We start from the raw sequence: 13,435 nt of genomic DNA, 5'->3' as shown, positions 1-13,435 counted from the left end.
CTTGACTTACTCTCTAATAGAAAAAATTACATGAGTACAGTGAAGCTTCTGTCTTTGTTACCATACCAGGTAACAACAGCTCAGTGTCCATTCGTGCACAGGCACTATTGGACTTTTGAGTGAGACGGTTCTTTAGGAGAAAAAACTGTCATCCCATTGCAGGATTCATTTATCCTTTCTGGCCCTTACCCCAGAAGTGCTGGGATTACAGGTGTGAGCCACCACGCCAGGCCTAAAATAATAGTTTTAAATGTGCAAAAATATCCATCCTTACTGAGCTGATTTATATTTGTTTTAAATTCTTTTTAGATTCAACTTTTAAAAAATACATTAGGCCAGGCGTGGTGGCTCACACCTACAATCCCAGCCTTTTGGGAGGCCAAGGCGGGTGGATTGCTTGAGCTCAGGAGTTCAAAGATTAGCCTAGGCAACATAGTGAAACCCTGTCTCTACAAAAAATACAAAAATTAGCAGGGCCCTTCTGGCCCTTACCCCACTGATGCTAGTCATTGTGACCACCACCTCCCCCAAATAAAAGTGTACCAAAGTATTAATTGTTGAGAACCATTCAGTGATACTCACCAAAACTGGAGGATATATTGGAATGCCCTACCTTAATATAGGTCACATAGCTTTAGAGAAAATTGGTTTGGAGAGTATTACAGCAAAGTGTGCTGCAAGGAGGCCACTCCAGCACAGTGGCAGGCACTGCTTCCCAGGCATATGGACAATTCTGGGAGGTGGCCAGGGTCAGTACCTGATAACTAATAAGTCTCTCAATCTCAGCATGCCTAGCGGCTACAAAAGAAGTTGGAATTTTTTAAAGTGTATGTGTTCAAGAAGGAAAGATATGAATTTACTAAATGTTGTCAGAATATTTTTTGTTTAAACGCCAAGAACAGAACAAACCTAAAAGATACTTACAGAAATATCTAATCAGTCAACATTCTAAAGACTGTTAAATGTGAAGTTATTTTTTGCATAGTTATTTTTTGTCTTTTGTTACTAGTGTGAACAAAGAACAGTGCCTAATATATAATGGGCATTTAGGAACTTTGTTAGATGAAAGAATCTCCAATTTCAGATTTTCTTCTAGCATCTTATTAGTCACTGTTTAATTCTGATGATTTAGCTCTAAATTTATTTTGATCTAAGGTTTTTTATTTTTATTTTTGGAGACTAGATCTTGCTCTGTTGCCCAGGCTGGAGTACAGTTGTAGGATCACAGTTCAGTGCAGCCTTGATCTCCTAGGCTCAAGCAATCCTCCCATCTCAGCCTCCCAAATAGTTAAGACTGTAGGTGCATGCCACCATGCCCTGCTAATTTTTGTATTTTTTGTAGAGACAGGGTTTCACTATGTTGCCTAGGCTAATCTTTGAACTCCTGAGCTCAAGCAGTCCACCCGCCTTGGCCTCCCAAAAGGCTGGGATTGCATGTGTGAGCCACCATGCCTGGCCTAATGTATTTTTTAAAAGTTGAATCTAAAAAGAATTTAAAACAAATATAAATCAGCTCAGTAAGGATGGATATTTTTGCACATTTAAAACTATTATTTTAGGCCTGGCATGGTGGCTCACACCTGTAATCCCCGCACTTTGGGACGCCGTGGCGGGTGGATCATCTGAGATCAGGAGTTCAAGATCAGCCCAGCCAACATGGTGAAACCCCCGTCTCTACTAAAAATACAAAAATTAGCCGGGCGTGGTGGTGGGTGTCTGTAATTCCAGCTACTCGAGAGGCTGAGGCAAGAGAATCACTTGAACCTGGGAGGCGGGGGTTGCATTGAGCCGAGATTGCGCCCTTGCACTCCAGCCTGGGTGACAGAGCAAGATGCCATCTCAAAAACAATAAAAAATTAAAAATTATTGTTTTAGCTGCATGTCTTCAGCTATTTAGAATTCAGAGACTAAGAATTGTTTCTAAGTCACCCTAACATCAAGGTACTTATTTTATAAAGAATCTCCTCCTTATGTGTGTTCTATTTGACCTAGGCATTTTTACTTTCATAAAAGTTTAACTTTATTTCCTATGGAAAACCACTAGGGGGAGTGCTCCCTCAGGCAGAGCAGGCGACACTTTGGTGCCACTACAAATTGATGTGTAGCATATAGAAGAATACAGTCTTATATATGACTTTTAGTTCTGTCTTTTTGAAGTTTATCTCTCTTTCTAGTAAAATTGTGCTTACTGTGAATGGATAAGTCATCTTTTTTTTTCATTTTTCATTTGTTGATTTCCCATTTAATGATGTAGTGCTTCCACCTAGAATTAATGAACTGCTTCAAAATAATCAAAATAAAAATATTTGTTAAATTTCACTTTTCTAATAAAAATTAGGCTTGTAACACAATCATTTTAACAGGAAGCCACAGGGTTTCTGTGGTGTTATCAAAGTCCCAGTAAAAATTAATTAAAATTGTAAAAGGGCAGAATGTGGCACTCGCAAGAGCGGGGTAGGGAATCATTCAGAACATAGCGACTTCCTTCTCTCCTTCCCTGTCTTCACACTGCTTGTCCCTTATCCCCACCTGAAATAAAATCTATTGGGTCCTGAGAAATTGGAGTGTGTAGTATTTTTTCTTTTCCCAATTATGTTTGTAATTTGCTTTCATTCTCTCTTTGGAATAGGCAGTGATGTTTTATACTAGTATCAGGTTACAAGCACCCCAGGAGGAGTCATTAGCTCTAACAGGATTTCTCTCTCAGGAGTGGACAGCTAGTATTCTAATCAGAAAGACCAAAGGCAGCAGTTTCAAGTGCTTTCTGTATCTGTATCTCAGTCACGTCCAGAGGTTTTGGTAATCAGCAGAGTAAATGTGTGAAGTATATTTTTGAAATTCATAGCTTGTTGATCATTAGAATAGATACTAGTAGTGGCTGTCAGTGGCAAAACTAGAGGTATTCAGGATATGTGAACTTACTAAATTATTTCAGAGTAATTCCTCATACTTAAGTGAAAAGGAAGTAACAATCTAGTGAAGCCTGTGGCCTTTACCCTTAGGCATGGTGTCTGACACTTGATCCCAAAATGGTCTTGCTTCCTGCCATTTTGTCCAAGGATTTCTGGTTGCCTTGGCTAACTAGGTTAGGAGAGTACTATTTCCGGAATATTGTCAAGCCTGCCTTAAGTGGACCTTTAATACAGGTTACATAAACTTTTTTTTTTTTTTTTTTGAGATGAAGTCCCACTGTTGCCAGGCTGGAGTACAGTGGTGCGATCTCAGCTCACTGCAACCTCCGCCTCCCAGATTCAAGCAATTCTCCTGCCTCAGCCTCCCGAGTAGCTGGGACTACAGGTGCCCGCCACCACATCCAGCTAATTTTTGTATTTTTAGTAGTGATGGGGTTTCACCATGTTGGCCAGGATGGTCTTGATCTTTTGACTTCGTGATCCTCCCACTGCAGCCTCCCAAAGTGCTGGGATTACAGGTGTGAGCCCAGCTGGTTACATAAACTTTTTTGTTTGCTTGCTAAAAAATGTTCATTGAGCTAGGTGTGGTGGCTTTCACCTGTAGTCCCAGCACGTTGGGGGGCCAAGGCAGGAGGACCGTTTTAGCCCAGGAGTTTTGAGACCAGTCTGGCCAACATAGCAAGACCCCATCTCTAAATTTTTTTTTTTTTTTTTTTTTTTTTTTAGCCAGGTTTGGAGTATGCATGTAGTCCCAGCTACTCCAGAGGCTGAAGCGGGAGGATTGCTTGAGCCCAGGAGTTCAAGGCTGCAGTGAGCTATGATCATGCCACTGCACTACAGCCTGGCAGGAGAGTGGGACTGTGTCTCAACAAAAAATAAAATAAAAATATTTATTGAAATCTGTATGTGAGACAGCTTGATCTGGGCTTGAATTATTTTTTTTCTAACTTGGTACAGAGATTGTTGGAAAATAATCCTCATCCACCTAAAAAATGTCAGTGCTTGTTAGCTAATTCAGAAGAATTGTAAGAGCTCTGTATGTTAGCTCACATCTGTTAGAAATGTCAGGTGCTTGATTGGATTGGGTTATCCAGATTGGTTGAATTTAGAAAGTAGCTTCTGTGGTTTTGCAGTGAGAATGCAACTTTATATTTCTAATGTGGCTTGTTAAGACTTTGGGATTTCACCAAAATAGTAAAATTTTAAAACATTTGGGCAGGGCACAGAGGATTTTTAGGGCAGTGAAACTAATATGTATGATACTATAATGGTGGATACATGTCATTATAATTTTTCCAAACCCACAGAATGTATACCACCAAGAGTGAACCCTCATGTAAACTATGGACCTGGGTAATAATGGTGTGTCAGTGTGGGTTCATCAGCTGTCACAAATGTACCACTCCGGTGTGAGATGTTGATAAAGGAGAAGTCAGGTATGTATGGGGGTGGGGGATAAATGGGAAATCTCTGTAGCTTTCCCTTAATTTTGTATGAACCTAAAACGGCTTTAAAAATGCCTTTGGGAAAAACTTTGGGGACCAACATAGGTGCCAACTTATTTTTACCAGGTATAAGGATGTTAAAGTTATACCATTCAGTATCACCACCATTTTATAAAACATTTTAACATCAAAACCCCAGATAATAGCAACTTTACAGTGACCATAAAGAAAAACTTTAAACATTAAAAACAAATTTCAAATGCAGGAACAGGTACACCATAAGATTTTATTTCACAGTGTTAACACTTATGCTACTGTTTATTGATACAGGTTTGTCAGTTTGGACATCTTAGAATTGCAAAATAGTAACATTTCATAAATTTTGGTGCCACCCAAAATGGAGTCTAAATGGCCATTTCTTTCTGGTATTCTTTTTGTTTTTTTAAATGTCAGTCATTGTTGAAAAGCCATTTTCAACTACGTATGTGAAAATGGAAGCGACTCTTCTGAAGCTACTGTAATCAATTCAGAACAGCAGCCTCATCTCCAGACAGGGCTAAAATGAACAATGACAGGCCAAGTGACCAGTTAATAAGCACCGCAGAGAAGGGCAATGGAATATATAGCTGCTTTCAGCCAGGGCTGCAATGTGGGACCTTGATCCTGAGTGCCAACCCTAAAGCATCCTGGGAGTTAGTCGGCAACTGCCAGGAGAAGGCCTACCAGTCAGTGGACAAGCCTTTGGCTTAGGTGGTATATGTGTGCTTCTGCCACAGCAAAACACAACTCACTATACTTTGGGTACTGGTTGATAATCTTAAGTTTTACAGGCTGAACAAATGACTGAAATAATTTCCCGAATGAAGACCCAAAATGTGGTTCTGTAAGCACTGAGTGCATTGATACAGATATTGATAGTGATACACTTGGATCCCCAAAGACACAGGGTCTTTGAGCTGTATTATTATTAATTTACTTTTTAGATGGAGTTTTGCTCTTGTCGCCCAGTCTGGAGTGCAATGGCATGATCCTGGCTCACTGCAACTTCCACCTCCCAGGTTCAAGTGATTCTCCTGCCTCAGCCTCGCAAGTAGCTGGGATTACAGGCACCCACGACCACACCCAGCTAATTTTTGTATTTTTAGCAGAGACGGGGTTTCGCCATATTGGTCAGGCTGGTCTCGAACTCCTGACCTCAGATGATCCACCCGCCTCGGCCTCCCAAAATGCTGCGATTACAGGCTTGAGCCACCATGCCTGGCCATCTCTAGTTTCTTTATAAAGTAAATAGGTCCTTTCTAACTTGTAACATGTTATGATGAGTTCAGTAAATCAGATCAGGGCAAGTGTTTCAGAAGGATCAAAGTATTCCTTCCAAGGCAGTTTTGGTGACCTCAAACAGGCTGAGACTAAAGACACTTCCAAATACAGTTGACCCTTGAACAACATGGGTTTTAACTGTATAAATCCACTTGTACACAGATTTTTTTCAATAATACATTGGAAGGTTTTTTTTGGAGATTTTTGACAATCTAAAAAAACACAAACTGTTGCCTAGAAATATTTTTTAAAAATTTAAAAGGTATGTCATGAATGCATAAAATATATGTATATAATAGTCTTTTATCATGTGCTACTACAAAATATGCACAAACCTATTATAAAATGCTACATTTTCTCAAAATTTACACACATATACAGTACATGGTTTCATTCACAGTCCAGAGAAATGTAAACAAACGTAAAGATGCAAGGTTAAATCATAGCCGCATAAAACTAACGGGAGTACACACTGTACTGCAGTCATTTTGTAGCTGCCTCCTACTGCTGCTGCTGTGCACTCAGGTGTTGTGAATATCCGCTCAAAACGCTGCTTGATGCTCATCATCTTTGTATGAGCAGTTCGGCTCTCCAGTAAATTTCATGTGGCAGAAAAAAGTACTCTCTTGAGATTCTTAAGTATTTTTCATCGTGTTTAGTGCACCATAAACCTCAAATAATACCATGGGACCCATACGAAGTGCCACTAGTGATGCTGGAAGTGTTCCCAAGAAGTAGAAGTCATGACATTACAAGAAAAAGCTGAATTGCTTGATATGTAATCAAAGATTGAGGTCTGTGGCTGTGGATGCCCTTCATTTCAGTCCAAGGATTCTTTTTGTAAACAGACAATGTAAATTTATGGAATCAATAAATACAGTAATGTAAATGTATTTCCTTATTTTCTTTTTTCTTTTTTTGAACAGGGTCTCACTTTGTCATCCAGGCTGGAGTGCAGTGGCATGATCTCAGCTTACTGCAACCTCAACCGCATGGGCTCAAGCAATCTGCCTTCCTCTGCCTCCCAAAGTGCTAGGATTACAGGCAATGAGCCACCATAGTTGGCCCCTTATCATTTCCTTAATAACCTTTGCTTTTCTCTAGTTTACTTCATTGTAAGAATATATTATATAATATACATATAACATACAAAGTATGCATTAGTTGACTGTTTATCTTATCAGTAAGGCTCCCAGTTAACACTAGGTTATTAGCAGTTAAGGTTTGGGGGAATCCAAAGTTATACAAAGATTTTTGACTGCACGAGGCATTGGCAGCCCTAACCCGTGCATTGTTAAGTGGTCAAGTGTAGTATATGAAAGTGTTCACCAATAAATTACTTAGGTATTGCAGATTTTTTTTTAAAAATCAGAACTGAAAGGAATAAAGTTAGAGTTAGAAAAGGGAAATGGAAGGTAATGGAGTCCCAGTGACACAAGAAACTATAACTTAAAGCATGTGTCTAAAAGATTTCTTTCCCCCAAGTCATAGATCAGGATCCTAGTTGTTTTGTGTTTTTTTTTTTTTTTTTTGAGATGGAGTCTCTCTCTATTACCAGGCTGGAGTGCAGTGGTGCGATCCTGGCTCACTGCAATCTCCAACTCCCCGGTTCAAGTGATTCCCCTTCTCAGCTTCCCGAGTAGCTAGGTTTACAGGCATGTGCTACCAAGCCCAGCTAATTTTTTTTGTATTTTTAGTAGGGACAGGTTTTCACCATGTTGACCAGGATGGTCTTGATCTTCTGACCTCGTGATCCGCCTGCCTCGGCCTTCCAAAGTGCTGGGATTACAGGCGTGAGCCACCGTGCCTGGCCAGGATCCTAGTTTCTAATGGCTCTTGGGTATTTCACCTGGAATGTTGCTGCTAAGTGGACCTTTTTTTCCAGAGTCCTTAATAAAAAACCGTTCTGTTTTAGATCTGCCAATGCTATCAATGTTGAGAAACATTTTGTGATCGAGAATTTTTATCATCAACAAGGTTGTCTTTATTGTTGGCTGTCGTGTATAAAGGTTTTCAGTTTGATAACAGAAGACCTAAAAGAAAGGAGAAAACCACATGAGCATTTTTCTTGGTTCTTGCCTTCTCTTCCTCCATAACTGGCCCTGCCTCCCCCAGCAGCAGGTCTCATTGCCTTACTTCAGCTAAAGGCTGAACTTAGCCTGAGGCAACTGTGTCACCATTTTCTACCACATGACTATACTCTCAAAATGCTGTCTCTTCTAATAGGCCTCTCAAATCTGAATAGAGTCTCGAGTTTTCTTCCTAAAGAGCAGGGAGCTCTCGGCAAACCAAGGATAGTTGAGCTACCTGGATTATTTAAATCCCAGGTGGAAAACTTATCTAATTTAGGGCCTTTTATATAGTTCATGATTTTCAAGTGGTTTCTTCTCACGAACACAGAGACGTAGAGCCCGAGGCCTGTGAAAGATCTCTGTTGTTTGTTTCTAGCCGTTGAGATGTCTGTCCTCTGATTTCCCATTACTGAAGGAGCTGAGCAGGACTCTGATGTATTATGATCCAAAAGACTGCTCCAGAAACACAGTTACTATTAAGTGTTCTTTAGTCACCTCCTATTTCTACTTCAAGCCTGAAAAAAGTGTGGTTTTCATAGCCCTTTTTTTTTTTTTACCTGAAAAGAATATTTGTTCTGTAGTATATGAGATACAAAATTTTATGAACTTGGGGTTTTTATGCAAGTCGTACTAAAGACTGGTTCATTCTCTATTACTGGACTGTATAAAATATAGAAAGCGATCTGACACTTTAACTTCCTTTGCAGTAAACCAGGAGATAATGAGATTCCAAACTAGCTGAAGAAATAGGCACAGATTAAGTCAGTTGCCCAGGGGTCTCATAAATTCAGAGGTGGGCAAGGAACTGTAAGAGGGCTGCATCTCTGGTAGGGATAGTAAGTGGGAATTGACCTCGGGCCTACTTCTCTCACACCACAAGGTGGCAGGATTCCCCTTGCCTGAAACCTGAAAGGCTAACTGATTTCCATAGTGTATACATTATCTTTGAGTTTAGGTGACTGTCAGCCTGCTTGTCTATGATACTATCTGTGTTTCCAGAACCTGATAAGTCTATATCTTTCTCAAGATGTTAACCAGCAAAATGTTTTCCACATAAGCTTGGTAGTAGCTTTTCAAAATATTCAGCCCCTAACTCCGTTTCCTTCATGCAACAATGGTGTCAGTAGAAGGGAATAAAGACAAAGACCAGCTTTCAGTAAAAATAAAAATAGCTGTTACTTAATACATGATTGTTATGGGGCCAGACACTCTGCTAAGCACTTCACATATAATGCATTATCTCATTTATTCTCACAGCAACACTGAGATAGGTACTATACTTCATCCCCATTTTATAGGATTACCCATAGCTAGAAAGTGGTAGTCCTGGGTTTTGAACTCAGGCTTGCCTGTCTCCAGAACTACAGCTCTTAACCACCATGAATCAAAAAGATTAATTCATAGGGATGCACCGAAGTCATATTTCTATGATCAGATTAAATAGCTGATGAGATAGTCATAGTTCATAAAGACTTTATGTCCTAAAATGGGACCAAAATTCCTTACCAAACTGCAAAAGTATTCAATGTATACCCTCAGGGCGAGCATACACTACACCCTTTGCTTTCAACAAAACCAAATCTTAGTTTCTCTACTTCGATTCTAAAGACAGTGTAAGGTTTTATTTGCCAAAATTTAAATCACTGATCATTTCAAAAAGACTTCAGGTATGTAAAATACAATGTTTTCTAAAAAACTGATTTGCAGCCAGGTATGGTGTGCTCATGCCTGTTATCCCAACACTTTGAGAGGCTGAGGCGGGAGGATCGCTTGAGCCTAGGAATTTGAGGCTAGCCTCAGCAACATAGTGAGACCTCGTCTCTACAAATTGAAAATATAAAAATAAAATATATAAATATAAAAATAAAAAAATAAAAATTGTAAAAACATGATTTGTTCCCAACATGCCAATAGGGAAGGTTTTATGTATGTATGTGTGTGTGTGTGTATATATATATATATATATAATTTAAAAAAATTTTTTTTATTTTTTATTAGGATACAGAGTCTTGCTCTATCACCCAGGCTGGAGAGCAGCAGCATGATCTTGGCACACTGCAAGCTCTGCCTCCCAGGTTCAAGCGATTCTCCTGCCTCAGCCTCCTGAGTAACTGGGACTACAGGCGCAGGCTGCCACGCCTGGCTAATTGGGGGTTTCAGTGTGTTTCCCAGGCTGGTCTTGAACTCCTGAGCTCAGACAATACATCTGCCTCAGCCTCCGAAAGTGCTAGGATTACAGGCATGAGCTACAGAACCCAGCTAAAGGTTTTTTTTTTTTTTTTTTTTGAGGCGGAGTCTCACTCTGTCGCCGGGGCTGGAGTGCAGTGGCCGGATCTCAGCTCACTGCAAGCTCCGCCTCCCGAATTTACGTCATTCTCCTGCCTCAGCCTCCCGAGTAGCTGGGACTACAGGCGCCTGCCACCTCGCCCAGCTAGTTTGTTTGTATTTTTAGTAGAGACGAGGTTTCACCGTGTTAGCCAGGATGGTCTGGATCTCCTGACCTCGTGATCTGCCCATCTCGGCCTCCCAAAGTGCTGGCATTACAGGCTTGAGCCACCGCGTCCAGCCTAAAGGTTTTGTATATTAAAAGTCCCGAGAAGCCCTTCAGAAAAGTAACCTGTGTCACTTTGTTTAAACCTGTTTTTTTTTTTTCTTAACTGATTTTTGTCTTTCTGCCACAGAGCCTTTCTCCCTCCCCCAGAGAACTGATGCACATCCCTTGGAATCAGCATTTCTTGCAGCCCCTTTCAGGACATGCTGCCCTGTACAACAGCTGTGAAGTACTTACCATTCCTCCATACACTGCCCTTTGTCATGCTTCTGTGCCTTTGTATGTAGAGTTCCTTCTTCCAGGAATGGCTTCTGTTCTCCATCTGGATGAACTGCTATTTCTCCTTTAAGAAATGGCTCAAATGTCACCCTCTCTATGAAGTCTTTTCCAATTCTCATAGATTGTCTCTCCATTCATTGCACTGAGAATGCTATTCCAGAACTTAAACTTCATGTTTTCATTATTTCTTCATGTTTTCTCTTACACTAGAATGTTGTCCCCTTAAGATTAATGACCATGTTTTATTTATCTTTATTACCACCTGCAGCTCTAACTGCACCTGGCACTTAGTAGGTGCTCAACAAATGTTTGTTAAAGGAATGAATGAAGATGAAGAAACTGAGACTCAATGTTTAAGTGACTTAAGGTCTCATGGTTTTTGGGATTCACACACGAGGTGCCTTGACTCAGAGTACAGTGCTCTTTTCTCTATATCTGAACAGCAAATATGTGGTAGGAGTCCGCTATTCCCCCACCCATAGCCCAAGGTGGAAGACACTAATAAATCAAGCTCCACCAAACCCAGCCTTTTGCTCTGGAACCTGAAGCATCACTCCAGGAAGCCAGTAACAGAATGGGCCCATGAGATGAAATGTATTTGCTCTGCCTGCCCTATTCCATGCTGTCCCCACCTGTCAGACCATTTCTGTGGGCATGGCAGAGTACCTGGAGACTGCAGAGCTCCCCACTGCTCTGCTAAAGACAAGGTACACTGAGCTGGCTCACTGTGGCTTAGCAGCCCTTGTTCCCCATAAAAGAGACCCTCAAGCAGCGAACTAAAGGCTTCTGAGTTCACTTCTCTACCTGCCCCAATGCCTCCAGCTAGTACCAGAATCCTGATTTGGAAAAGCTGCTGCCCCTTGTTTGACTGCCTGGCTCTGCTGGAGCAGATTGTGCTCCTCCCTCACTCATACCAAGGTTTGGCCAGATATTTTCTCCTTAAATTTGTAGGTGGAGTGTTGGAATGTTTACTAATAAATAATAGGAAAAGAAGATGAATGCAGCAGCCTGGAAACAACCCAGCTTATGGAACATACATTTCATCACTAAGGTCTTGCCCAAGACTGGGTCTGGCTGATACAAAATGTACTGAAGCATATCACCTCCTTTCTTTTTCTTTGCTCACTTCTCTCTGGAGACAATCACCTCCCGAATCCCTATTTCCACCCTATTTCCCTTCTCTAGCCCCTCAGCCCAGAAGAGGCTGTTCCATTTTGTTCACAAGACCAAGAGGACTGTATGTCACTAATAGGTTAATAGGCACTGAGGCACCTTCCTTAGCTCCCCTCTTATGAGAAGAAAAGGATGGTTCTCCCTGCTCCTTCTGTTGGCTTCTACAGCTTTATACCCATCAAAAGGTATATCAAAATAACTTTTCGGTATGTAGCTGTCCTAGCTACTTGGGAGACTGAGGCAGGAGGATGGCGTGAACCCGGGAGGTGGAGCTTGCAGTGAGCCAAGATCGTGCCACTGCACTCCAGCCTGGGCGACAGAGCAAGACTCTGTCTCAAAAAAAAAAAAAAAAAAAAAGACAGAGCTGGGATTATAACCCAGGCCATCTGGCACTAGTCCATTCCTTACCACTACATGGCACTCTCTTAATATTTGACACATATACCATACTCTTAAAATATATCTTTTTTATCATCACAAATAACATTTATTATAAAAATAAAAGTAAAATGACACAGAAATACATAACATAGAATTTGGAAGTCCTCCATAATCCTGTGTCCTAGAGATAAGTACTGTTATTTTCACTAACTACATATTTACATATGAGTTATGATACATATATTGCTCATTAATGTGTACTTTTCATATTTTAAGCCCTAACAATATATATGGGAATATTCTTCCATGACACTTAAAGCTCTACATCATGCCTTTGAATGACCATATTATACGGCAATAAACATGTACTAGTATTTCTACTGGTAGACATTTGAGTTTTTCCCACAAATCTAAAAGAAAGACATTTATGTATGTATATGTGTATATTTATATACACATATATTTATAAATACATATTTTGTGCAAGGATTTCAAAAGACAGATCTTAGAAGTGGTCTTTCAGAGTCAAAAGTTCCATGCATTTAAACATTCTATTAACTTTTCCCAACATATCCACCAAAAAGGTGCAATCAAGATACAGTCCCATATAAATAGAGTATTGAGAGGGCTGAGCTCCCCATACCTTTGACAGAGCTGGGTTTTACTACCTGTATTTGTCATTACCACTAAAACGATAGGTTAAAAATGGTATTTTATGTTTTGAATCCTGCCTGAGATTGGAAATCTTTGTGTGTGTGTGTTTATTGGTCATACGCATTTCTTCCTCTTTGAAGTGTCTCCTCATGTCTTTCGTAACAATGACAATGGCCTCTCTTTCATTGAAACTTTGTCCTCTATTTTTTTCTGACTCTCCTAATTCTTAAGGACTTTTTTAGAGACTCCTTTTCAGTTACTCTTTCTGTATGACCCCTAAATAATACAATAATGATAATTACAATCATTAACATTTCACAGAAGCTTACTATGTGCCATACAATAAGTAAAGCACTTAAAGTGAAGTGCTCTATTTATGTGCATTTTCACAGATGAAGAAAGTAAGCCTTAGGAAGTCTCACTATAAGTGGGAAAGCTCAAATTTGAGCCCCAGCTGTTCTGCTACCAAATCACCATATTCTCTCTGAAATAAGTGGAAGCATTCTCCAAAGTTCTTTCCTAAGCCTTCTTGTTTCACATGTATGTATTCCATGGGTTATATTACGCATTCCATTAGCTTCAGAATCATTTCAACAACTTAACAGCTGTTGCCAAGTGGATGTATTGTGGGTACTGCAAACATATCCA

General features: G+C 40.2%; 1 protein-coding gene across 2 annotated transcripts in view; it reads right to left on the bottom strand.

Annotated features, from left to right (window-relative positions):
- Positions 1–7,395: 7,395 nt before the first annotated feature.
- The window catches only part of TTC23L (tetratricopeptide repeat domain 23 like), a 61,484-nt gene continuing 55,444 nt past the window's right edge, over positions 7,396–13,435 (bottom strand). The window contains exons 11-12 of one of the 2 annotated variants that reach the window (XM_033179325.1): positions 10,538–10,643; positions 7,396–7,710 (exon numbers count right to left, since the gene is read on the bottom strand). In XM_033179325.1, the coding sequence (XP_033035216.1) occupies positions 10,562–10,643 (82 nt within the window). In that variant the 3' untranslated portion in view covers positions 7,396–7,710; positions 10,538–10,561. The remainder of the gene's footprint in view (positions 7,711–10,537; positions 10,644–13,435) is intronic. The other variant, XR_004429792.1, reaches the window with a different exon arrangement.

This window comes from Trachypithecus francoisi, unplaced genomic scaffold, assembly GCF_009764315.1.
Source record: "Trachypithecus francoisi isolate TF-2019V2 unplaced genomic scaffold, Tfra_2.0 Lachesis_group2, whole genome shotgun sequence".
NCBI lineage: Eukaryota > Metazoa > Chordata > Mammalia > Primates > Cercopithecidae > Trachypithecus > Trachypithecus francoisi.
Note: the sequence above shows the minus strand (reverse complement) of the source record. Positions and strands in the feature narration are given on the sequence as shown.